We start from the raw sequence: 27,494 nt of genomic DNA on the forward strand, positions 1-27,494 counted from the left end.
TCGCGCTCGCGCGCTCTCTCTCTCTCTTTCGCGCTCGCGCGCTCTCTCTCTCTTTCGCGCTCGCGCGCTCTCTCTCTCTCTTTCGCGCTCTGCGCGCTCTCTCTCTCTCTTTCGCTCTCGCGCGCTCTCTCTCTCTCTTTCGCTCTCGCGCGCTCTCTCTCTCTCTTTCGCTCTCGCGCGCTCTCTCCTCTCTCTTTCGCTCTCGCGCGCTCTCTCTCTCTCTTTCGCTCTCGCGCGCTCTCATTCACTCACTTTTTTTCCGATATAGATAGTTTAGGGATACAATCCCACCTGAGTATCTGGTGAGCTTTTAATGTTATAGATTTTCTACATCATTTCTGCACCTATTAGGTTGCTTGCGGTTTTGCCTGCGTTTTTTTTACATGTGGTTTTTGTTGCATTTTTTGTCTTTTCTTTTATATGAATACTACTTTCTGCTACTTGACGTTCAGGAAATTTTACTAATTCAGTTGTGTAGATTACATGCATTTTTATTTTGTTTCCCCATATATTACTCCATAAAGCATATAATGGGCCCCATATATTGCAATATACAGTATATAATGACTCCATATATTGCTCCATACATGAAAAAAAAAAACAAATGCTCTCCTCTCCTCGTTACCCGCAGGTCCGGTCTCCTCAGTGTGTTTTGACTCTGCAGTGCTCAGCACAGAGGGCCGGCTGTAGTGACGTCATCGCCCCCTCTGCCCTGAGACGTCACAGAGTTTGAAGACACTTGAGTTGCAGGGAAAAGGGGAGAGGTGAGTATTAGAGGGGGGAGGTTGGCTACCTTTACTCACGGGCCCCATAGCGTCCTGGTGTCCCCAAACGGCAATTGGGCCCCTGTTCGTCCAAGGCACTTGCCCGGATGCGACGGTTGGTGACGCTGGTGCGCTCCTCCTGCTCTTAGCTGTCACAAGGATGTCTCTGGAGCTCCAGATCACTGTGGGCTGCAAATGTCAGGGGCTGGATGTCTCCCCTGGCAGTTTTTCAGTCAGTCCTTAAGTCCCTCCCAACAGGTCATTTTTTCCAGATTTCCTTAGTGTAGCTCAGGTAATGGTTATCCGCAAGACATCCAAAATTGCCACTGGTTCTCTTTAGTAGTGGTCCCAACCTTTCTGACCTTGAGAGCCACATTCAGCTTAGAGAGAGGGTCGCGAGCCACATTCAGTTTAGAGAGAGGGTCGCGAGCCACAACCAGCTCCCACCCCCTTCAAAGTAGTGTCAACCAAAGCCCCTATTACAGGTATATTGATAACCAAAGCTTTTCCACAGAAATCACTCCAAAGCAGTACACTGAGATCCAGGGGTTCCCACAATGCCTCAATTCAGTATTCTCCCATGAAGGATTTTGAGAACCTCCTCTAACAGGTTGTACAATACCTAAAACATCTCTAAACCCCTAAGACCAGCATATGTGCATCCAGATCTGCACTTCTGTGCAGGGCTACTCACAAAATTCACCATTTTGAGATGTACTCTTCATACCTGTTTGTTAGACCTGGAGTTAATACACCAAGCTGGCAGACAGTTGCGAACCATAATTCACGGGACCGCGAGCCACGTATGGCTCCCAAGCTACAGGTTGGGGATCCCTGCTCTATAGCATACCCTCAAATCATGACCTGTTGAGGGGCCGTTAGGGCTGGAGTTGAGAGACACAGCTGTAAGGAGTATCTCAAGTGTTGCTGCCCTTGTAGGAATGCTTACTTACCTGTGACTGCAAAGTTTTGTCCAGCCCGCAGATCACCCAAAATGACTCATCCTGCATAGAAGCTATAGATAGACGAATGACCTTGGGGTCTGACAGCTGCATCTACCATAATGAGAAGGTTATCTTCCTCCAGAAGCGTTAATGAGACCATTTGTAAGATGTCAATGCTTTAATAAGGTCCCAGTTTGATGCCATTTGCCCACATTATACTGCCATATATGTTGTTTTTTTTAATTTTACTAATTTATACAAAGCCGCTGGACATGTCTACCTCATAGCACAGAATGAATGGCACCCATTCTATCTGTTGGATTAGTCTGTGTCTTGACGAAAGTGTATACTTGCTAGCTGGGTCCCCCCATCTGTTGCTCCAGCTCTGCAGTGTAATTTGTGAATTAAGATCCTGGTATCACGGACTTCTGTCTGCTCTGTTCTATAGGAAGCTATTGAAATGATAAAATATATAAATGTTCCTGTATACAGTGCACTATTTACAAACACTGGCGATGAAAGATCTGTTTCTCCAGTTCTTTGCAGTTTATGTGGTCATTTGTTTTTTTGTCAGTGTTAAGTTATTTTAGTCTGATATTTGTCTGTCTGATACATGGCATCTGTTATTTGGCCCAAAAAATATTTTACAGTTGTAATGTCTTAATACGTGGACTTTTCATTCCCCTCCTCTTTTAAAAGTTGTTGTGCAGGATTAGATAGTGTTTTGTAGCTGAATCAGTGCCTCTTCTCTCCATGGGCTGCTGTACAATGCAACTCTAGGACAGGTGGAGTCATATTGTTTCTTAACTAGAATTTTCAGTTTTCCATTTTGATTTGACTCCTTTGTTAGCGTTAACTTACAGGGGAAAGGCAGCAGTAAAGCATGTCTGGAAAGCCATACAGTGGTAAATTCAAAGCATGTTAACATTTATGTGGTGTCATCTTCACAGCTGAAAATGAGAGCTGGTGGTGTTAGTGATTCCTCAAAATGGAAAAAGCAGAAGAGATCTCCAAGGCCCCCACGTCACATCACCAAAGTTATGGCTGGCACAGAATCTTCACACCAGCCTTTGTCAAGTGGCTTTTCAGCAGGTAGGTATTTTTTTTTTTTTGGACTGTAGGACAAACCTTGCTGTCTTTATTTTTATATAGCGCTGTCAGACGCACTTCAGATTTTGACATCAAAAGATGACACCGCTGTGTGCACAATACATATACACAACTCTGCGGTCCACAGCTGCATGCAAAATTAACACACACGCACATACACCTGCTGCAAATATATGCACATATAGATCTGCTGCATATATGCAAAAATACAGCTTTACTGACAGCATCCTATACCGATTTTGTGACTGATCACATGACTGGGATATATTAGACCAGTGATGGTGAACCTTTTTAGAGTGCTCAAACTGCAATCCAAACCTACTTATTTATCACAAAGTGCCAATACAGCAATTTAACCTAAGTAATGAGGTTTTAGTTTAGAAAAACAGCTCGTACATTAGCGTGCTATAGTGTTTATAGCAAAGAGCTTGTAAGCGCTGCACTCCAAGCCAAGGATACTAGTCACCGGAGGTCTGTTCTTGAGAATGGAGAGGATATTTAATCAAAAGTAAAACTGCAAAGTTGTTTGTTTTTACAACTGCTTTGCAATTGTAACCCTTTATCATGAGATTAACTCATTAAGTCAGGGATGTCAAAATCAAATACACAGAGGGCCAAAATTAGAAGCTTGGGCAAAGTCGATGGCAACCTTGATATTTAAGGAAAAACTTGTCAATTTTAGACATGTTATGTAAGAGCAGTTAAAAGCATATATACAAGTGGCCTAATTTAAATATCTAATGACAAAGGATAAAAAAACAACTTGAATAAAATAGAAAATAAAGTAGGATGCAAACAAGTGCCCCCAAACACAGTACAATACCCCCATAGTGACTTACTCCACAATATCCTCTACACACCCATTATGAGGATCCTACTGTACCCCCCTCCCCCAATCCCCACAGCAAAGAATAGTGACCCCATCACAGTATGATTATCCAACTGGATTCCCCACACAGCCCTCCATACAGTATAATGGCCCCACAAAGTCCTCCATACAGTGTAATGGGCCACACATAGTCCTCCATAGAGTGTAATGGGCCACACATAGTCCTCCATAGAGTGTGATGGCCCCCGCCTGGTGCTCCAGAGAGTGTGATGGCCCCCGCCTGGTGCTCCAGAGAGTGTGATGGCCCCCGCCTGGTGCTCCAGAGAGTGTGATGGCCCCCGCCTGGTGCTCCAGAGAGTGTGATGGCCCCCGCCTGGTGCTCCAGAGAGTGTGATGGCCCCCGCCTGGTGCTCCAGAGAGTGTGATGGCCCCCGCCTGGTGCTCCAGAGAGTGTGATGGCCCCCGCCTGGTGCCCCAGAGAGTGTGATGGCCCCCGCCTGGTGCTCCAGAGAGTGTGATGGCCCCCGCCTGGTGCTCCAGAGAGTGTGATGGCCCCCGCCTGGTGCTCCAGAGAGTGTGATGGCCCCCGCCTGGTGCTCCAGAGAGTGTGATGGCCCCCGCCTGGTGCTCCAGAGAGTGTGATGGCCCCCGCCTGGTGCTCCAGAGAGTGTGATGGCCCCCGCCTGGTGCTCCAGAGAGTGTGATGGCCCCCGCCTGGTGCTCCAGAGAGTGTGATGGCCCCCGCCTGGTGCTCCAGAGAGTGTGATGGCCCCCGCCTGGTGCTCCAGAGAGTGTGATGGCCCCCGCCTGGTGCTCCAGAGAGTGTGATGGCCCCCGCCTGGTGCTCCAGAGAGTGTGATGGCCCCCGCCTGGTGCTCCAGAGAGTGTGATGGCCCCCGCCTGGTGCTCCAGAGAGTGTGATGGCCCCCGCCTGGTGCTCCAGAGAGTGTGATGGCCCCCGCCTGGTGCTCCAGAGAGTGTGATGGCCCCCGCCTGGTGCTCCAGAGAGTGTGATGGCCCCCGCCTGGTGCTCCAGAGAGTGTGATGGCCCCCGCCTGGTGCTCCAGAGAGTGTGATGGCCCCCGCCTGGTGCTCCAGAGAGTGTGATGGCCCCCGCCTGGTGCTCCAGAGAGTGTGATGGCCCCCGCCTGGTGCTCCAGAGAGTGTGATGGCCCCCGCCTGGTGCTCCAGAGAGTGTGATGGCCCCCGCCTGGTGCTCCAGAGTGTGTGATGGCCCCCGCCTGGTGCTCCAGAGAGTGTGATGGCCCCCGCCTGGTGCTCCAGAGAGTGTGATGGCCCCCGCCTGGTGCTCCAGAGAGTGTGATGGCCCCCGCCTGGTGCTCCAGAGAGTGTGATGGCCCCCGCCTGGTGCTCCAGAGAGTGTGATGGCCCCCGCCTGGTGCTCCAGAGAGTGTGATGGCCCCCGCCTGGTGCTCCAGAGAGTGTGATGGCCCCCGCCTGGTGCTCCAGAGAGTGTGATGGCCCCCGCCTGGTGCTCCAGAGAGTGTGATGGCCCCCGCCTGGTGCTCCAGAGAGTGTGATGGCCCCCGCCTGGTGCTCCAGAGAGTGTGATGGCCCCCGCCTGGTGCTCCAGAGAGTGTGATGGCCCCCGCCTGGTGCTCCAGAGAGTGTGATGGCCCCCGCCTGGTGCTCCAGAGAGTGTGATGGCCCCCGCCTGGTGCTCCAGAGAGTGTGATGGCCCCCGCCTGGTGCTCCAGAGAGTGTGATGGCCCCCGCCTGGTGCTCCAGAGAGTGTGATGGCCCCCGCCTGGTGCTCCAGAGAGTATGATGGGCCCCCGCCTGGTGCTCCAGAGAGTGTGATGGCCCCCGCCTGGTGCTCCAGAGAGTGTGATGGCCCCCGCCTGGTGCTCCAGAGAGTGTGATGGCCCCCGCCTGGTGCTCCAGAGAGTGTGATGGCCCCCGCCTGGTGCTCCAGAGAGTGTGATGGCCCCCGCCTGGTGCTCCAGAGAGTATGATGGGCCCCCGCCTGGTGCTCCAGAGAGTATGATGGGCCCCCGCCTGGTGCTCCATGCAGTATGATGGCCCCCGCCTGGTGCTCCATGCAGTATGATGGCCCCCGCCTGGTGCTCCAGAGAGTATGATGGGCCCCCGCCTGGTGCTCCAGAGAGTATGATGGGCCCCCGCCTGGTGCTCCAGAGAGTGTGATGGCCCCCGCCTGGTGCTCCAGAGAGTATGATGGGCCCCCGCCTGGTGCTCCAGAGAGTATGATGGGCCCCCGCCTGGTGCTCCATGCAGTATGATGGCCCCCGCCTGGTGCTCCATGCAGTATGATGGGCCCCCGCCTGGTGCTCCATGCAGTATGATGGCCCCCGCCTGGTGCTCCAGAGAGTATGATGGGCCCCCGCCTGGTGCTCCAGAGAGTATGATGGGCCCCCGCCTGGTGCTCCAGAGAGTATGATGGGCCCCCGCCTGGTGCTCCAGAGAGTATGATGGGCCCCCGCCTGGTGCTCCAGAGAGTATGATGGGCCCCCGCCTGGTGCTCCAGAGAGTATGATGGGCCCCCGCCTGGTGCTCCAGAGAGTATGATGGGCCCCCGCCTGGTGCTCCAGAGAGTATGATGGGCCCCCGCCTGGTGCTCCAGAGAGTATGATGGGCCCCCGCCTGGTGCTCCAGAGAGTATGATGGGCCCCCGCCTGGTGCTCCAGAGAGTATGATGGGCCCCCGCCTGGTGCTCCATGCAGTATGATGGGCCCCCGCCTGGTGCTCCATGCAGTATGATGGGCCCCCGCCTGGTGCTCCAGAGAGTATGATGGGCCCCCGCCAGGTGCTCCATGCAGTATGATGGGCCCCCGCCAGGTGCTCCATGCAGTATGATGGCCCCCCCCCCTGGTGCTCCATGCAGTATGATGGCCCCCGCCTGGTGCTCCATGCAGTATGATGGCCCCCGCCTGGTGCTCCATGCAGTATGATGGCCCCCGCCTGGTGCTCCATGCAGTATGATGGCCCCACATTAAAAAAAAGAAAAAACTACTCTTCTCTGCCCATTTCCGCCACTCTCATCTGTATTCATGCTGTCCCCTCAGCATTTGCACTGCCATACTCTGCAGAGAAGAGTGGCGGCTGCGCTAGTGCTGATGGTACCGTGCACGTGCAGAGGATAGTGGCAGCAGCGCTAGTGCTGAGGGGATGGCGCGTATGCCCTCCTCTGGTACGCGTGCAATAGACTCACCACCGCTGTACTAGATGGTCCTTCAGCTTTAGTGTGCAGTTTCAGGACCTTCAGCATTGTGAGGACTGTGCTGATCCTGTTTTTTTTCTGCAAGGATCTGTGACAACCTGATTCCAGCATAGTGAATGAAAAACATGAAATGTCATGCACACATTGACTTTTTTTGACTTGCAGACTTGGTACAGAAAATCTGCAGCATGTCAATTCGCTATCCATTTTTACCCCGCATTTTTCACCATTGACTTCACTTCAATCCATCAAATACGCAGGGCAAAAACTCGTTTTTGCTGCTGCGTTTTTCCTGCGAAGAGCTGCAGAAATGGTTCAGATGTTTTATTCAACGTGTTCACATAGCCTTAGTGATGTGCAGTTTTGGCCTCGTTTCCTGCTAAAACTGCACATCTTAGGAGAGAGACCTGTGCAGCTGTTTAGTCTCTCTGATCTTAGAAGGAAGCTATATGAGTGCTGTTCTTAATGACAGATGATACTGTCTCAGGATTATACGACACCCACTTTTCTCCTATGCCTCATTGGGGGACACAGAGACAGTGGTGTTATGCTGCTGGCCACTAGGATGACACTAAGTAAACCAGAAAAAAAGTTAGCTCCTCCCCTGCAGTTTACACCCTCTCGCTGGCTGAGATTTCTCCAGTTCTTACTTAGTGTCTATAGGAGGCACTTGGGTCTGGTTTCAAACCCCACCGTTTTTATTTTATTTTTTAATTTTCTGTAAATTTTTATTTTTTAATTAACGGAGTGAAGGGGGTGACGGTTCCTTTCTACGGTCCGCTCTCCCCCGAGCCAACAACAGTCAAGCACGTGGAGTAACCCTTCACGTACACTTTCCTGCTGCGAATGGGGCTGATTCCTCTGACGATGGTTCCACGGATACGAGGGCAAGCGCAACAGGAGTGCATGGAGAAAGACCTGAACAGCGCTTTTTCGGATGCCCTGAATCAGCCCCAGAGCTCTCCGTCCCCCTGCCCAGAGGGAGGATCGATTGAGCAATATCCCTCCTGTAAAACTTCCTCCAGCTCTGCTACATCACCTGGAGGATGAGACCGGACAGCGACGACCTGACTGAACACAGGAGTGGAGGTATGGGGTCGGGTCCTTGTCCCCGGGAGAAGCGCTGACTTGGCGTCAGTGGCGGTACACTGGCACTTACCGCGGAGAGGCCAGAAATTTAGCCCCCGGCCTTTTCAGCCTGCTAGACTGCAATTCAAATAGCGCCACCCTCGATGGCGCCGGCGCCTCCCGCGGGTAGGCCAGAAATTTAGTCCCTGGCTTTTCCGGCCTGCTAGGCCACAATTTGAATAGCGTCGCCCGCGCTAACGTCACCACCCCCTCCTCTTGGCGCCTCTCGTACTCAACGAGACGCGTATTTCTAATCTCGGGGGCCATGTCTGTTACCTCTGCTGCAGTTACCCCTTTCAGGAGCAGCCGAATACCGGGTGACGCCACAGGACCACCGTTTTTTTCCTCCTGGGGGACATAACACAGGACCGTGGGTAAGCTGCATCTACCCTCAGATTAAAGCTTAACCCCTTCCTGGCACATTCTCTGCAACTGCAGTCAGACTCTGCCGTTAACCCTTTCTGGAGCGCTATGCCTCACTCTAAGGAGGCTAAACAGGCTGCAAAGAAGCACACTGCGTTTTTTTCTACCATGTGTACCACTTGCAGGTCGGCCTTACCCAGTGCACAAACTAATCCGTTATGCACGGACCGCGCTCGAACTGCACCCGACCTGCCCTCCAACGCCCCTCGCAGCCGCTGCTGACGGGCCTCCTGCGTCTGGTACCCTTGAGTGGGCTGCGCCCCTGTCACGGTCGGTCGAGTCTCTGACCCAGATTATATTCTCTCTCTCTCCGGAGGCACGGTCTCTGGAAAAGCGGACCCATGGCGCGTCCCTCAGTTGGATTTTGCGCCTCAGCATCAGCGACTCCTGTCTCACTCGCCCTCTCCTGAGGTTCACAGCAAGCATGACTCTGAATTCGTATCTGTCGCGTCAGCCCTCAGAATCCCCCATCATCAAAAGTTGCTTGATTCTCTTATAGAATTAGTCAACAGGATTCTGAAGTTGGATGAGGAAAATATTCCCTCTCCAGCACTCCCTATCTCATTTAAGGAACAAGCGTGTGCGCTGGTTATTTACCAGCCGTCCAGTGAGGTAGGGATCGGCCACATAAGTGGTTCACTGGGCAAAAGTTTACTCTGGCTAAACCCTTTGATCCAGACCTAATGAACGGTTGATTACAGTTCACTCCGGTACATCCTCCTGTACCGCGTCTTGCTTCTACAACGCTCCTATCTGTTTGAGGGTTCCTCAGTCAGAAACCCCGCCGATCGTCAAATTGGCTACCCTGCCCGTTTCAATTTTTTGGAAGCTTCAGGAACGGCGTTTTTTTTTTTTTTTCCATCCTTCGCGGCAGTTTAGGCCACTAAGGCATGGCCGCTTGGACAGAAGTCCTGAATACTTCCTTCCTGGTCACCAATCTTCCTCCGGAGAAAACCACTGTCGCCAGCCAGATGCTTCACGTAGCGAATTTTGTAGTAGACGCTTCTTTGGATGCCGCCAATTGCACGACTCAAGCTGCCGCTCATGCGATCTCCTTTAGAAGAGCCCCATGGTTCTGCGGCTGGTGGGCGCATGCCGCATCTAAAAGATTGTTGACTTCTCCCACCTTTTCAAGCTAGTCGTGTCTTTGGGGACAGACTGGACCAGCTCATTTCTGATACTACCGGAGGGGAAAAGGTAAATTCCTTCCTCAACAAAGGGCTATTCAGCCGTTTCGCAACCAACAGCCGACGCATTTTTGATCTTCTCGCAACAATTCCGGTTGGTCCTCCTCTACTTTCTCTTTTGGATCAGGTCGGTCTCTGCGTGGAGACACAGGCTCCCAGATCTTATACAGACCTAACCGTTCTTGGAAACCCAGGCCTAGGGCTTCTGGATCTAGGGGAGCCAGATCTCCTAGATCTACCCAATGACAAGTGGATCAGGGAGCTGGTGTCCTCCGGATACAAGATAGAATTTTCTTCTCCCCTTTCCAACTCGGTTTTTCCTTTTCTCTCCCCCCCCCCCCAAGAAAAAGACGAGCCTTCCTTCGGGCTGTTAAGGGTCGGAGTCATCATTCCGGTCCCTCATCGCGAAAGGTTCAGAGGATTTTATTCAAACCTTTTTGTGGTTCAAAAAAGGACGGGACGATGCGACCCATTCTGGATCTCAAACTGTTAAATAAGTTTGTCAGGGTACGGCGATTCCGAATGGAATTTCTCCGATCAGTTGTCGCTTCCATGGAAAAAGGAGGGTTCCTAGCATCCATCGACATCAAGGACGCTTACCTTCACATTCCGATCTGCCTGTCCCTCCAGCAGTTTCTGCGTTTTGCAATTCACAAGGAGCACTTCCAGTTCGTTACCTTGCCCTTCGGACTCGCCACCTCCCCCAGGGTCTTTACCAAGGTTATGGCGGCTGTCATGGTCATTCTCCACTCTCGAGGAGTGGTGGTGTTACCGTGTCCGGACGACCTGCTAAACAAGGGTCCGTCCCTTCCAGCCAGCGAGGAATCCATGGATAACAGTAAATACACTTTCTCGGCTGGGGTCGAAGATAAACTTTGAAAAGTCTTTCCCAAAACCAGCTCAGCAGATTTCCCTTTTAGGGATGATCTTGGACACTTCGCACAGGTTGGTCATTCTCCCTCCAGGGGAGACCCAAGCCTTACAACAGGCAGCGCGACTGTTTTCTCACTCTATTCGTTTCGGCATGAGAGTTATAGGAAAGTTAGTGTCAACGATGGAAGCAGTTCCATTTGCACAGTTCTACTTCTGTCCCTTACAACACGCGTTGCTGATAGCTTAGGACAAGTACCCGTTCTCCCTGGACCATTGGATCCCTCTGCCCCTGCGGGTCAGGCAATCCCTCAGGTGGTGGACACTGAGGTCCTCCCTGAATCAAGGGAGGTCTTTTCTCCCAGTAAGTTGGTTGGTAGTAACCACCGGCGCAAGTCTCCTCAGCTGGGGAGCCGTCTTTCGTCGCCACACGGAACAGGGTTATTGGTCAACCCGAGAGTCAGCCTCCCCATCAACATTTTGGAGATGCAAGCGATCAGTTTAGCTCTACGGAGTTTCCACCGTCTCCTCGCAGGTCTCAAGTTCCAATCCGACAACGCCACGGCTGTAGCATATATCAGCCACCAGGGAGGTACCCGGAGCAGGATGGCCGTGCACGAAGCGAGTCACATCCTCCATTGGGCTGAGCATAGAAAATTGGACGGCAGATTTTCTCAGTCGCCAAGGCATTGCCTCAGGGAAGTGGTCTCTTCATCCGGAAGTCTTTCAACAGATTTGTCATCGTTGGGGGACTCCGGATGTAGATCTCATGGCCTCAAGACTAAACAAGGTTCCTCGGTTCATTTCCCGATCGCGTGATCCATGCGACATCGCAGTGGACGCCCTAGTTCTGCCATAGAACCGGTTCCGGCTTCTGTACATCTTCCCTCCTCTTCCCTTGCTTCCGAGGGGCATTAAGAAGATCAGAGCAGAGACAGTACCAGTGTTCCTTGTCGCGCCAGATTGGCCGCGCCGAGTATGGTATGCAGAACTAATACAACTAGTTGCTGACGTCCCCTGGCAACTCCCAGATTGCATGGATCTACACTCGCAGGGCCCGATTTACCACCAGAACTCCAGGGCCCTGTCTTTGACGGCGTGGCCGTTGAAACCTGGATTTTAGCACAGGCTGGGTTCTCTCATGATGTGATTTCCACCATGATTAGTGCTAGGAAGCCTGTGTCCAAGTACATCTATCAGCGCACCTGGACAACCTTCTTTTCGTGGTACAAGGATCATGGTCGATCACCTCTTGTGTTTTTCCATTCCAGCCATATTGGAATTCCTTCAATCTGGTTTAAAATCAGGCCTCTTGCTTAGCTCGCTCAAGGGCCAAATTTCGCCCTTGTCAGCGCTTTTCCGACGCAGAATTGCCACCAAACTTCAGGTCAAGACGTTCATTCAGAGAGTTTTCCTTGTGGCGCCTCCATATATATGGCCATTGTAATCTTGAGACCTTAACCTGGTTCTCTGGGCCTTACTGGAGGCTCCTTTTGAACCTGCCGCAGGACGTGTCACTGTCCGTCCTCTCTTGGAAGGTGTTTTTTTCTGGTGGCAATTACGTCAATCAGACGAGTTTTGGAATTGGAAGCTCTGTCCTGCCGTTCGCTATTCCTGGATTTTTCATCAGGTAAAGGTAGTTCTCAGGACGTCCCCGTCCTTCCTGCTCAATTTTGTCGTTTCTTTCCATCTCAACAAGGAAATTGTTTTGCCTTTCCTTTTGTCCGGCGCCAGTCCATCGCATTGAGAAGGCCCTCAACTCCCTGGATGTGGTTAGGGCGCTGCGACTGTACATCTCGCGGACGGCTCCCTTACACAAGTCAGATGCCCTGTTCATGTTTCCAGAGGGGCATAGAAAGGGTATAGCCATGTCAAAGCAACGTTAGCCAGGTGGATTCCCCTGGCGATTCAGTAGTTCTACTGTATCAGGAACGCGCCTCTCCCACTGGGGATTAAGGCGCACTCTACCTGGTCAGTGGGCGCCTCTTCGGCCATTCGGCACCAGGCCTCGACAGAACAGGTCTGTAAGGCTGCGACTTGTCCAGTCTGCATACTTTTTACAAAATATTACCAATTTCATTCTCAGGCCTATCCGCAAGGCTGTGACTTGATCCAGCCTGCATACCTTAACAAACATTGCCTATTTCATTCTCGGGCCTCTGCGGATGCAGCCTGCAATCGGCAGTACCTCACTGTTGACTCAGTGGTACATGGGGTATTAGATGTATGATCCCCACCCGGGGACTGCTTTAGGACGTCCCACTGTCTGTGTCCGCCAATGAGGTGTAGGAGAAATAGGGATTTTTGTGTACTCACCGTAAAATCCTTTTCTCCAAGCCAATCATTGGGGGACACAGCACCCATCCTATTTAGCCTATAGGCTCACTGTAGCATTCTTAGGCTTTGACTTAGTTATGGTTATTATTGACTGTTTATGCTCCTTCTGCGTTTTTCACCGAACTGGAGAAAACTCAGCCAGCGAGAGGGTGTATACTGCAGGGGAGGAGCTAACTTTTTTTTTCTGGTTTACTTAGTGGCCTCCTAGTGGCCAGCAGCATAACACCACTATCTCTGTGTCCCCCAATGATTGGCTCGGAGAAAAGGATTTTACGGTGAGTACACAAAAATCCCTATTTTAACAACGTCTTAGTCTGGAAATATGATAAATTCTCTTTAAGGAGTATCATTGCCGTAAAAATCCATACCGTGTTAAAGCATTATCTGATTTATGAAATTATCCCTTTTCAGCATATATGATTTTCCTTTTTAGGGGGTATTCCTTTCATGGACTCTTCCTCTCCAGAAGCTACATCTCCGGTCTCTGGTGGTAGTTCAGAGGCCACATCATCTGTTGTCACCCCAACAGCCGATAGCGGAGTAGAGTTGTCGTCTCAAGCTACTTCAAAAGAAGATCTTTCAGAAATGGATAATGCAAACCCTGTTGCTGCTGCTCTGCAGTCATCTGGAGATATGTATCCATTAGATCAACAAAACCAAGATGAACATAAGGTAGGCATTTTTAATTCTACTGCTTAACTTATTTTGCATCCCGTAGCCCATCAGTACATACATCATTTTTTTTCTTCTTCCATAAATGTGTTTATTAAACTTTTCAAAATAAGGTGCAACAATCCAGAAAGATGATATACATATGAATACACCAGAATATACAGACAGGTAAGATACAACATTGTGAGGGACAAAATAAGCTTGTAATCCTAGACATCTCAAGACACGTCATGTCCATTCACATTTTAGTTAACCTTTAGTAACATTCTGAGATTGTGTAGGAAAAAGGCAGATATAGAGAAATAAAGTCAAGAAGAGGGAAAGAGAAGAGAGAAAGTGGGTAATAAATGGGGGAAGGGGAGGGGAAACTAAACCAACCTCGGTCCCAGCTACCCTACGAAAATTATGGAAACTCAGTTAGCCAGCCCGGAAACTCCGAACTCTCCTTGAATGTCTCCCAGAGGAACCACATTTGTCCCCGCTCGGTCACAGATTCGTCATCTTGAGCCATCAGCGACTCCATTCGGTTCACTCTATCCATCTCGGACACCCACTCCACCGCAGACTGAACCCTTGTCGCTCTCCAGTAACGGGGAATAATTATTCTGGCCGCTACTAAGCAGAACCTCATAATTCCTTTCTTTATGGATGCTATAGACCCGGGAATCAGTGAAAGGATAGCTATTTGAGGGGATGGCTCACAGCGAACGCCCGTCATCAAGCGAAAGGCTCCAAAAACAGCTTCCCAAAATGGACGTAGAAGACTGCAAGACCACCATATATGAAGCATAGACCCCTCCTCATTGTCACATCTCCAGCATAAGTTTGAAATTGCAGGATTTATTTTATGGAGGAGCACAGGACACCTATACCAACGCGGTAATAATTTATAATTTTTCTCTTGTGATCTGCAAGAGATAGAGGTCTTGTGGGTAAGGATAAAGATCTTCAGACGGTCTGCTTCAGAGAGGGTGATCCGCAGATCTCTCTCCCAAGCTGTAATATTGCTGGTGGTGTCAATAGATAACGTTTCCAGGATTAAACTGTAAAGCAAGGAGACGGTGTGGGTAGGACCCTCCGTAGCCAGCATCAAGGACTCAAATCGGGTCGATGTGTTAAAGGAAATACCCAAGAGTAAGTCCTTCAACTGAGCGAATTCAAGCCAAGATAGCGATTTGCTGTGGCAGGTGTCCCGCAACCCCCCCCCCCACAGTGGAGAGCCCAGAGAGTCTGTCCGCCACCTGGCCCAGTCCCACCCGATCGGCAGATCTCCAGCATAGAAACGCAGTCCTGTCCACTGCTTGAGGGAAATCAATGTTGTCAAAGAGGGGGCCCAGGCTACTCGGAATGTTACAAAGTCTCAGTCTCCCCCGATTTCTATCCCAAAATCTCAACACTATCTGCGTAAGAGGTGGAAAGCCTGAGATCGGGGGCCTAAAATTGGCACCACACCATGGTATACAGTATAGAGAGAGAGGAGTTTTTCTAAAATCAACCACTGTTTATGTAAGTCGCTATATCTCCAGTCAACTATTCTAGTCAGGAGAACGGCATGATATCTTTTGAAGCTAGGAAGACCTGTGCCCCCCTGTGTCTTGGGTCTGGTCAAAACCGAAAGCCTAATTCGGGGTCTACGAGCTCCCCAGACAAAACTATTATTAGCAGATTGTAACCGATTAAAGGAATAGTCAGGAATTGCTATTGGGACTGTTTGAAAAAGATAAAGAAAGCGGGGGAGAATGTTCATTTTGATGACGTTTATACGACCAAACCATGAGAGCTGAGATCTATTGTATTTTTTTAAGATCCGATAGTTTTGTGTAAAAATGGGACATAGTTTAGGGAAAAAAGATCCACTTCGTTACTGGCGATCCAAACTCCCAAGTATTTTATAGCTTTCTCTTTCCATTTAAAAGGGAATGAACCCCGGAGTCTCTGGACCAGGTCATCAGGGAGAGATATATTAAGGGCCTCTGTCTTTGAATAATTAACTTAAGTTAGATACTTCTCCAAACCGTTGGAACTCTCTCATCAGCACTGGGAAGGCAATGGTCGGGTTAAGCCCCCGTTACACACTGCGATATCGCTAGCAATATCGCTGTAAAGTCACCGATTTTGTGACGTTGCAGCGATATTGCTAGCGATATCGCTGCATGTGATACTTACCTCTGACTGGCTCCCCCGCTGGTTATCGCTGATCGCGCGAGAAGCTGCTGGACCATTCCTCGTCGGTCACTTCCTGCGGCGCTTCCTGCTGTGACGACGAGCGACGCGTGGAGCCAGGCGGGAGGACGCAGGATCGCCGCGTCTGACAGGTAAGTAGCGATCCCCGTCCCCAGCGATGTCGCTGGTGAGATCTGCCTGAGTGGCAGCTCACTAGCGACCACCCAGCGATTCACCAGCGATCCTGACCGCGTCATATCGCTAGTCGGGATCGCTGGTGAGTCGCTAGGTGTAATGGTACCCTTAGTGATATAGATCAATAGGTCATCTGCATAGATAGGCAATTTAACATGATTCTGACCAACCTGAAGGCCCTTGATATCAGCAGCATTCCTCAGTGCGATTGTAAGATGCTCCATTGCAATAATATAAAGTAAGGGCGAAAGAGGGCACCCCTGACGAGTGCCATTAGCTATTTGTAAGGGGGATGACAAAGTACCATTAACTCTAAGTCGGGCTGTGGGGCCTTGATATAGTGCCAGAATCCTACCCATCATGTCAGGTCCCAAATCAAGCTGTGTCAAGGCAGATCTCATTAAGGTCCATCCTAGACGATCAAACGCCTTTTCCGCATCAATGGACAATAGACATGCTGGAATTTTGTTTACGCATATGAGAGGCAAGGAGCAATGTTTTTACAGTATTATCTGTAGCCTCCCTGTGTTGTACAAAACCAGCCTGATCCATGTGAATGGAGCCAGGGAGTTGAGGGCTTAGTCTTTTTGCAATTGCTTTGGCGTATACTTTTACATCAACATTAATTAGGGAGATAGGCCGATAATTAGCGCATAATAAGGGGTCCTTTCCTGGCTTGGGAATAACTACAATCATGGCAGCTAAAGTTTGGGGGGCAAAAGGGCAATTCTCAGAGTTAGAGTTGAAGAGTTTCGTCATAAATGGAATTAAATTTGATGCAAATATCTTATAAAAGTTAGCCGGGAATCCATCCGGACCGGGGCTTTTGCCATTTGCCAGAGACCTGACTGTATCCAGTATCTCCTGTTCCGAGAACTGGGTCTCAAGGGCCATTACGTCCTCAGATGGAAGAGGAGGAATCGGAGTGCTATTTACATAGTTATCGACTCTTTCCTGGAAGTCGAACACAGCAATGTCTGCCAAAGGTCCTCTAAGGTTGTAAAGAGAGTTATAATAACCCCTAAATGAGTCTGCAATCTCCAAGGGGGAGTGGAGGGATTTACCTGACCCAGACATAATGGTAGGTATATAGGTAGTAGGAATTCGTGGGTGTAAAAATCGTGCTAAGGCCCTACCAGGCTTGTCAGAGTATTCGTATAGGTATCTGCGGAAGTGGTCTCTGTCTTGCTGTTGCTGTATCTAGCAATAAGCTTAAGTCAGTTCTAGCTTTCAACAGGTCAGTCATGACTTGTGGATTTTGTGACCTTTTGTGTTCCAACTCCAAAGCTTGGATGTGCGTCAACAAATTACGAATGGCAGAAGCCCTTTCTCTCTTTAATCGTGCCCCCTGTTGGATGAATACTCCCCGTATAACTCCTTTTAAGGCCTCCCACTGATATGACAAAGCTGTTATCTTTGTGAATATTGAAAAAATCTGTGATTGCCATCCTGATTACCTCCTGACAAGAGGGATTTTTGAGAAGCCCCGGGTGTAAGGACCAAGTCCATTCGTTCGATGTGAGTTCCGGAACCGTCAAGGATATTAAGACTGGGGCATGGTCCGACCAAATCATCGTGTAATTTGTCATCGGGTGAAACGAGAGCAGCCCGTGACTAATTAAAAAATCTATCCTACTATACGAATCATGTACTGCAGAATAGAAAGTATAGTCACGTGTATTGGGGTGGATCAGTCTCCAAACATCAACCAGTCTATATTCCGTTAGCTTAGATTTCAGACTCTCCAACTGGGAGGAGGAGACAGCCGACCTACCTGAAGATGAGTCCAGGACTCGATCCAATGTAAAATTGAAGTCTGCTCCGACAATTACCGCACCCTCTGCGAATGCCGAGAGGTCGCGTAGGTAAGCTTTACAAGTTCTGATCTGATCCTGGTTAGGGAGATAAAAATTAGCAATGGTAAATACATTTCTGATAATTTTAATCTTTAAAAACAAATATATTCCCTGCGTATCAGATTTAGAGGCAATTACCAGAGCCTGTAGCGACTTGTGTAAGGCAATACTAACGCCTTTGGATTTTGAGTCTGGGTTGCCGCTCTGGAACCAGTGTGAGTAAAATTTATGGTTAAGTGAAGGTATCCGATCTGATCTAAAGTAGGTCTCCTGCAGAAGCAGCACATGAACCCGTTTCTTGTGCATGTGATAAAGAACCTGCGAGCGTTTTTCCGGAGTATTAAACCCTCTGATGTTCCACGAACAAAGGTTCAAGGTGGCCATCGTAAACTAGTACAAGAATCAGTAGTAGGACTAGGTGGTGGAAGGAGGGGAAGAGGTGTTGTGTAAAGAAGAGAAAGCACTTAAGAAAAAGGATTTAGAAGGAAGTTCTGAGGGAAGAATAGAAGACAGCAGAATATAATGTATGAAGAAATATAAACAAAAATTTCAGACGGAGCAGAATATTCCTTCTTATTAGACCACAGGTAGCTACTCCTATGGGCTAAGAGTTAAGCAGAGAAATTCTCTGAAGGAAGTGTCAAAGACACACCCTAAATTGGGAGGTGACAGGACTCTAAAACAGAGCAAACAGCAAGGCCCCCTCAGCAAGTTAATTATACATGTTAAACAACCAGACAGATTCAGTGCCCCAGTCCTCAAGGCTATACTGACTATGTATTGGATCCAAACAAATACCCCACAAACACAACATAATACCAGAGGCAACTCGGAGGTGATGAGGATCCCTGTAGACTATTTTTCTAGTTATAGTAAACCACTATAATGCATAATAAAGCTCCACCCCGGGGACACAAGGCCCCCCGTTAGAAAACCACCAATATTCCCCGACCCAAGGAAAAGGAGAGTGGAGAGAGCAAGTTACTAATATAGGACAAACTCCTCAGTGCTCAGGCGTCACCCGAGGGACCACCAGAATCATGGTGTAGATTTCTTCTCCTCTTCTTCCCACGTTCCGATGGTACTCTCCCACCTCCTCGAACTCCCCCCGAACCCAAAAGAGGAAAAAATGGGGCCACTCCCCCAGGGTGACCGGTGGCAACCCCAGAGCCGATGAGAAATCGAGGAGATCCGATGGGGATCTCAGGATCACCGTGCCAGTGTCCTCCCGAGCTTGTAGCTGAAAAGGGTATTCCCACGTGTAGGCAATGTTTTTCGCGCGCAGAGTCTCCAGGAGAGGTCGCAGGGCCCTTCTCTTAGCCAGAGTTATAGGGGAGAGGTCCGCTAGAAGTTGAATATTTATAGCGTCATTCTCTCTAGCTTTACGCATAATGTCCTCCTTAATTTGGAAAAAATGGATCCTGCAAATTACATCTCTCGATCCAGATAGGTCAGGGTGCCTTGGGCCCAGGGATCGATGAACTCTGTCCAGTTCAATACGTTCATCCGTGGATCTACTCAGCAATGAATTAAAAACATGCTGTAGGGCTGAATTCAGGTCCCGTGGGGCCACCGACTCTGGGAGACCACACAGTCTAATGTTTCTCCTATTTCTGTTTTCAGAGTCTTCTAGCATGTCCATAACTAGATCAAAATTCTGTGAATGCTGATCTAAAAGTTGCTGCTGAGTATGAAGCTGGGAAGATAGCTCATCCACTTTAGCCTCTAACACAATGATGGCAGATTTTATGTTGGAAACGTCCTCTTTGAGGGAGCCAATTTCCACCTTGCATACTGCCTCCAAACGCTGGATGTAACCTTCCATGTCAGTCTTGGTGGGGATGGCACTTAATTGGGCACGTAGTTCCCCTACATTCATAGTCGGACGAGGAATCCCCAGAACCAGTAGGGGTCTCAGGGCCGTCCTGGGTAGCCTCACCGCTGATCCCCACTATGCCAGTGTCAAATGTAAAGGATCCATTAAGTGTGCTGTCTGCAGTCCCTGCTCTCCTCAGAGATTCCTCTGGAACAGAGGAATGAGTTAATTGTTTTGCAGCAGGAGCTGGCCTGGAGGGGGAGGGGAGGGACAGGGAGTCTTCCACTCTCTGAATGCCTGTAATGCTACCGACCTTATCTCCAGTTTTGTTCTGACCAGCTTCACACTTTCTGTGTGTTTGTTTTCCCTGTGTGCGCCCTCCATGTGATGATCCGGATGCAGCAGCAGATAAGCCTGCACCCTTCTGGCCTCGCACATCAGATCTCCCCTCAGTAGCTGCCATAGCTGCACGTGTGGTCTGTTTTCCTGCGCTGCTTGGGGCTGTTAGATACCGAGTAATTCCAGGGTCCGTGGTGCCTGAGAGCGAAGACCGGCTTTATCTCTCTTGTAGAGGCCGGGGGACTGCCTGTGCTTGCTAAATCTTTGCTGTAAGGGCTCTGGGAAGCAAGAGCTCTCTGTGCGTCTGCCCTGCTCCATGACCAGGCCATGCCCCCCAGTACATACATCATATTGTACACCCACATTCAATATTAGACCAGAAACTCAGTTAAAATGCTTTCTCAGCTCTCAAAGTGATGGCATGTCAGCAGGATATTCAACAAACCAGTTTTGCTATTATACAGTTTTTAACCCCTTCGTGCACCGCAGCCCTTTTTTCGTTTTTGCGTTTCTGATTTTCGCTCCCCTTCTTCCCAGAGCCATGACTTTTTTATTTTTCCGTCAATATGGCCATGTGATGGCTTGCTTTTTGTGGGACGAGTTGTACTTTTGAACACCACCATTGGTTTTACCATATTGTGTACTCAAAAATGGGAAAAAAAATTCCAAGTGCGTGGAAGTTGCAAAAAAAAAAAAAAAAAAAAAAGGTGCAATTCTACAACTGTGTCTTGGAATTTTTTTTTACCATGTTCACCAATGCTAAACTGAAGGGCTGTTATGATTCTCTAGATCATTGTGAGTTCATAGACACCCAAACATGTTTAGGTTCTTTTTTAAGTGGTGAAAAAAAATAATCCAAAGTTTGTTTAAAAAAAGAAAAAAAAATTGCGTCATTTTCTGAGACCCGTACCTGTAGCGTCTCCATTTTCCGTGATCTCAGGTTGGGTGAGGGCTTATTCTTTGTGTGTCGACCTGACTTTTTTTTATGGATACCATTTTGGTGTAGATACGTTCTTTTGATCGTCCGTTATTGCATTTTAATGCAATGTTGCGGCGACCAAAATAAGTAATTCTGGCGTTTTGAATTTTTTTTCTCGTTACGCCGTTTAGCGATCAGAGTAATTATTTATATTGATCGGGCAATTGTGAATACGGTGATATCAAGTATGCGTGTTTTAATTTATTTTATTTTTTTTTTATTTTGAATAAGGCGAAATGGGGTGATTTGAACTTTTTATTTTTTTTATATATTTTTAAAAATATATATTTATTTTTTTTACTTTTGGCTTGCTTCAGTAGTCTCCATGGGAGACTAGAAGCGGCCATAACCCTATTGGCTCTGCTACGTACAGGCGATGATCAGATCACCTTTGTATAGCCGAATTACTCACTTGCTATGAGCACCGACCACCGGGTGGCGCTCACAGCAAGCCGGCACTGACAACCATAGAGGTCTCAGGGTCACTGGTGGGCGGCTTCCTGGCTCAATGGCTGGAGGTGTGAGTTAAATGCCACTGTCAGCGTTTCACAGCGGCATTTGACAGGTTTATAGTCCCGGGAAAGATGTGGGCTCAGCGCAGGATCCCACATCAAAGAGAGGGAGTCCAACGTCAGCATAAATTTACGTCCAACGTCGGAAAGGGGTTAAAATATAAATTAACTGTGGTTTATCACATCTTTGGGAAACTGAGCTCAAATTCCCTAGCCACACCCAGACTTGATTTCTTCCACACCTGTTCTCAATCAAGAAATCACTTAAATAGTACCTTCCTGACAAAGTGAAGTAGACCAAAAGCCATGAGTCCCCCCCCCAGTCACGTGCTTGCTGATGTCAGCTGCTGGGCTTTGATTGGCCGGCAGCATGTATCGCCACGCACGGATCAGACTGGTCTCTACGGCGCAATACACTTCAGCTGTTTGTGCTTCAAAGGACTCACATAAAGAGGTTGAAGTTTATGCTGACGTCAGTTGGCCCCTAGCACGTACAAACCCGGCTGCATTCTCAACTTCTGTGACCGTGGTCGTTGGGCCCCTAGCTGGCCCCATCAAGCAGAACCTGTCACTTGCTGGGGCTCTTTGACCTTTCCCGGCACGTGCACATTGCAGTACTTTCTCTGCCCTCAACTGGACAGAGACGTACGCTTGCGCAGGAGCGCGATGCAGAGGAGGCTGTGTGGATGACACTGGGACACATCATCCACACGAAGCAAGGAGGAGGACAGCGATTGTAAAAATATGGGAGGCACCGGACCAAGAACATCGGCACCCTCTGGTTGGACCGCCCTACATGTAAATATAAAAAAAGTTATTTTTCTTCTCTTACAGGTTGGGTTGAGGCAGATATATAGCTTTATATAATACTGTATATCAGGCCTGTAAGGTGGTGGCCGTATCTCATATCAGCCAGACTTAGAGACAGGTTCGCTTTAACTTGCAAGGGGCATGTCTTCAGTTTCCTACATATTTAGGTGGCCAGGGGCAGTTTTGCAAAGAAAAATTTAAACTGGCTTTAGTGCTATACCAACGTTGGGCCTTATGTATTCTTGGAATCAATGGCATGTCCCAGAAAGTAGCACCCTCACCTGTCTGAAAGTGATTTAATATGCTTGTGATATGCCACAACTCAATGAGTTGAATATGTGATTTCTGGTGGCCTTATATAGTGTGTGTGTCTATCTATATATATATATATATATATATATATATATATATATGTATGTATATGTATATATATATATATATATATATGTATATAATGTATTAGTGTGTATGTACATGTAATCTGTTTCAAAATTGTTACTAATACATGTATCCACTTTCTGCAACTTATTTTAAAGAATGAAGAATTATTGGGTAGAAGAACACAATCTGCCTCTGTGGAATCCATCCCTGAGGTTCTAGAAGACAGCTCCTCAATAGCTGACTACTCGGACTCTGCCTCTGTTCATGACATGGACTATGTCAATCCTCGAGGCGTTAGATTTACCCAGTCTTTACAGAAAGAAGGTGAGAGTTTCAATGATAAGGTCAGATTGCTTCCCCTTGCGTTTCAGCTGACAAAATGCAATCCTGTGCATATTGATGGTACTATTTTCTAAAGTATGATTAAGCAAAACAATCTAGAGTTTAAAGCGTACTTATCTGAGGGATTTTATGCTCCTAAAGGGGTTGTCCAATCTAAAGCTACAAGTCTGAAGTCGCATTGTATGACTACAGACTTGTAACTCCTCACATCGTTCGCACTGCGAGGATTCTCTGTGCTGGCAGCGGTGGTCATGTGACCACAAGTAAATGATATGCATACTCCCGGCCACATTCTGTCTAGATGGATGAGGCCTCGCTTAATGCAATTTTATTGAACGAGGCCGGAAACACTCTAGTTTGAATGTGGCCAGCAGTATGCATACTTGTGGTAACTTGCGCGAATTTCTTTGGCACCGAAGAATCCTCACAGCTTGCAATGTGAGGATTCACAAGTCTGCAGTCACATAGAGTGACAGTTTTTTGCATTGCCACCCTCTGCCTCTGTCCCTGGTGCCAGAGTGTCTACTAGTGAGACAAGGCGACATCAGGGTGGCAGAGGTAATGGCAGTGAGTAGCACTAGCATTGCCCTCAAACGAGTCTGCAGCAAGGCTGTGAAAGTGACACCAGCGAGGCCCTACAGCTTCTATGACCGCACCCTGATGAGGTCACTGGATGAAGCTGTGGGGCGGTGATGTCATTCTTTCTGTCTCTGGCCCCTGATGACTTCTTGTTTCACAATTAAATGCTGCAGCATCAGAGACAGAAACTGAGTCTGAGTTCTGCTCTCGCATCTCCCACAGCCTCTGAGCACCATGGAAGCAGGACATCTTCAGAGGGCGGTGATAGGAGAAGCAGTAGTAAGTAACTGCAGCGATGCCCCCTGATGACATCCTGTTCCAGGGGAGAGGGGGTGGGGCAATAGACGCTGCAGAGAAGTGAGTGCAGCCTCCGCCTCCTGCAATGTTTTGTTTGAGATACTCCTCACAAATATAACATCACCGGACGTGAAGTGAAAAATAACACATTTAAAGATTAGCTGTATAGTACATCATATAAGAAAGCTAATGTCAAAAGTGGTTAGGGTGTAATGTTAGATATTGAGAAATAATACTTTTGGAATTGTACCACCACTTCAACTAAAGACACGACTGTCATTTCTTTTTGAAGCTGATTAAAATTTTTTTACCTTTTTTATTTTTATAAACGAATCCATTTGATCTTCTGTAACTAACTGTGGAAGTTTTAGGCTAATGAGGCAGAAGCAGGTCTGCACGCTGGGTATGATCATTTCCTGCCAGTCTGAATAATATCCACACCGATTGCTGCCTCCAGGTTATTACTCGCAGGTCAATTCTTTTTCGGTGACCTGCCTACTCTGGACGAAATTTCACTCGGGTGTCAGCATTGCCTTGGGTGGGTATTGATTTCTCAACTCAATTGCTTTGGAAGTTACCGTGAATGCCCGTTCCCGGCAATGACTGCACCTGCATAAGATTTTGTCCAGAGGAGGTAGAACAAAATGTATTTCTTTAAAAAAGAGCATTTTAATTAGCTTCAAAGGACCAGGACTTCCATATCTTTAGTTAGGAGTCAAAAATCGTGTTGACTGGTCCTCTTTAAAATCTTCTTGCCCCACATCATTAAAAATGGCAACAATATTTTGCACTTGTTGCTCACTAACAATTGTGCTTTTTTTAGGAGCAGTTTTAGTCCCTTACGGTCTTCCTTGCATTCGGGAACTGTTCCGCTTTCTCATTTCACTTACCAACCCCCATGACCGCCATAATTCTGAAGTGATGATCCACATGGGTTTACAGCTTATTACAGTAGCATTAGAGTGTGCACCAATTGCAAACTACGTTTCACTTCTGGGACTTGTGAAGGATGAGCTTTGTCGCCACTTGTTTCAGGTTGGTGAAAACTAGTAAATTGTTTTATTTTTTACTATGAAACATTTGTGAATGCTGACCATTTGTATTTACCCTTTCAGCTCTTAAATGGAGATCGTTTAAGTGTGTATGCAGCCTCCTTGCGGGCATGTTTCCTTCTATTTGAAAGTATGAGAGAGCATCTGAAGTTTCAACTGGAGGTAAGTACGTATGTATTTTTTTTTTATGGTGTCTTAAAGAGAATCTGTCACCAAGTTTGTGCCATCTAATCTGAGTGCAGCCTAGTGTGGACACACACCTCAATATCAGGTGTTACTTTCTTGGCTGCTTGTTGCATTTTTTGATCTGCTGCAACTAGATCAGTGATTTTATCACTAGTGATGAGCAAACATGCTCAGATAAGGTGTTCGTGCTCGAGGTGTTAACAGAGTGTCTTCGACATGCTTGAATAATATGTTTGAGTCCCCGCGCCTGCATGTCTCGCGACTGTTTGACAGCAGCAACATGTGCATGGATTGCCTGTTAGCACCTGAGCACTTTTTGCCCATCGCTAATTATGACTTGAGGCCTAGTAAATCTGCTGCCATGTAGTCCTCTCGGTATAATCACTTGTACACAGAAAGGTGCCAATCTGTGGTGTACACAGAGTTGTACAGATCTCAGCATTTTAAAAGCTAGCAGTTCAGTGACACATCACTGGATCAGGGTCTCTGCCCCTACTTCATACTGCTCTCAGATAGCAATTTTCCCTTTAACTACTGTAGCAGTATAGTGTATTTTTTTAGTTTGTGTTTAAAAGGTTGTTGTGTTCATTTTTCTCGGTCGCACCACTCCTGAAGCATTGATCGTTGACAGCGTTGCCCAGTGGTATTGTTGCTCTGCTTCACCAATCTGTGCATGCTCCAATGAGGCTATAGGAGGGAGCCTTGCGTCTGCAGCTTCAGAGAAGCACAGGGGAACTAGATTTACAAGCAGCTTGCAGGTGCTGTGCTCATTGCCTAAGAAATCCGCTATCTCTAATTGCAGTGTTGGCCAATAACCTAATTAAAGGGAATGTGTTACCTCATTTTTCCCCTATGAGATGCGGCCACCGCACCATTCTGTAATGCTGTAGATAAGCCCCTGACGTAACCTGAAAGATAAGAAAAACGAGTTATATTATACACACCCGGGGGGCAGTCTGGTCCGATGGGCGTTGCAGTCCGAGTCCGGCACCTCCCATCTTCTAGCGATGACTGCCTCCTCCTTGCTTCCTGCAGCGCTCCTGCGCAGGCGTAAATCTCTGCCATGTTGAGAGCAGAGTACTGCAGTGCGCAGGCGCCGGGAAATGTCAGAGAGGTCCAGCGCCTGCGCACTACAGTACTCTGCTCTGCCCTCAACAGGGCCGATAAAGTACCCCTGCGCAGGAGTGCAGCAGAAGTAAGAAGGAGGATGTCATCGCTAGAAGATGGGAGGTGCTGGACCGCGACGCCCACCGCACTGGACCCGCGCCCCCGGTGAGTATAATATAACTCGTTTTTCTTATCTTTCAGGTTACATCGGGGGCTTATCTACAGCATTACAGAATGCTGCAGATAAGCTCCTGATGGCGGTGGCCGCAGCTCATAGGGAAAAAATGAGGTTTCAGATTCCCTTTAACAAAGCAGTAAACAGGAAGATAAAAAATCCCTCCATTATTGAGAACAGAGAGGATTTTTAATAAGAGGTCACTTGCAAAGTTGCTTATTTTTTACAAGCTCTGTGCAACTTTTACCCATTTATTTTGAAATGAAAACTGCTGTAAGGGGAGTCCAAAATCAGATTTCACAATGCAAACTTACATACATTATTACATTGATGTCCAAGTGGATGTTAGCTCATTAGGTGCCAAATACTGATTGCTGATTGCTAATATCTTCGCATCAGACAAAATGACAAGCAAGAAAAAAAACACTTTATTCCGCTTTGCAGCCACTGATATCAGGTGTCCAGTTCAACATGAAACATTTGGTGCAAGGTCCTCATTAAAATTTCATACAGTTTGTACTGTGATAATCTGACCGATTCGCTTTAACGAAATTGTTAAGTCAATGACCCCTTCTCAGGCCTCCTCTGTACTGATCTATAAATGCCCAGTTGTCATGCTCTACTGTGGCTGAGAGAAGTTGCCAGTGCTTGAACATTTATGCCCCGGCAATGCTATTCAGGACTTTGTGCGCAAAATGCTCCAAATGACTGACCCTGGTAATGGCTTTACTGGTAATGCTAGAACTCAGAAATGCCCTTTGAGGGGGGGCTTGGCTATGTAGCCGAGGAAGAAGGAAGCACACTGAGAGAGCTGAAAATCCAGCTTCCATCCTGCGTCTGTGGCCTCATAATTGCAACACACCTGTCAGCATTCGTGACATCTGGATGCCGTGGACCCCGCTGGGAGACGTGAGGTAGCTCTGGTGAGCAGAAAGCCGGGGGGGCTGGAGCGGGCGGCGGGGCCTGCAGGAGGCGGCAGCCATCTTAACATGCGCGCTCTATCAGTAAGAGCTGTGGTGTCCAGCTTCCATTGCCACAGTGCTACCGGACGGTGACTCATATCGTGAGGACACAAGGGACTCGTGGCGAGTGCCCTGAAAAATTGGGCCCTGCGTTCCTCCCTTTCATTAATAGATTCACTGTGCCACTGGCGCCACTTCTGTGGGGACTTCTGTACCCCCCCACTGCTGCTGTCTCTGCGGGGGCTGTGGTCTCTATCCCCCCCTGGCTGTGACAAACCTT

The 27,494-nt window shown here is 48.4% G+C and overlaps 1 protein-coding gene and 1 pseudogene across 4 annotated transcripts in view; one reads left to right on the forward strand and one right to left on the reverse strand.

The window, feature by feature from the left end:
- LOC141098281 (uncharacterized) overlaps positions 1–1,819 on the reverse strand; it is a 5,907-nt pseudogene extending 4,088 nt beyond the window's left edge.
- A 704-nt stretch (positions 1,820–2,523) lies between these two features.
- Positions 2,524–27,494, forward strand: part of GBF1 (golgi brefeldin A resistant guanine nucleotide exchange factor 1) — a 212,446-nt gene continuing 187,475 nt past the window's right edge. The window contains exons 1-5 of one of the 4 annotated variants that reach the window (XM_073585753.1): positions 2,524–2,800; positions 13,225–13,463; positions 22,670–22,838; positions 24,556–24,767; positions 24,848–24,946. In XM_073585753.1, coding sequence (XP_073441854.1) covers positions 2,665–2,800; positions 13,225–13,463; positions 22,670–22,838; positions 24,556–24,767; positions 24,848–24,946 — 855 coding nt within the window. In that variant the 5' untranslated portion in view covers positions 2,524–2,664. The remainder of the gene's footprint in view (positions 2,801–13,224; positions 13,464–22,669; positions 22,839–24,555; positions 24,768–24,847; positions 24,947–27,494) is intronic. The other 3 variants (XM_073585755.1, XM_073585754.1, XM_073585756.1) reach the window with 3 other exon arrangements.

Source organism: Dendrobates tinctorius, unplaced genomic scaffold (assembly GCF_039654945.1).
Source record: "Dendrobates tinctorius isolate UK_male_01 unplaced genomic scaffold, ASM3965494v1 ptg000089l, whole genome shotgun sequence".
Lineage (NCBI taxonomy): Eukaryota > Metazoa > Chordata > Amphibia > Anura > Dendrobatidae > Dendrobates > Dendrobates tinctorius.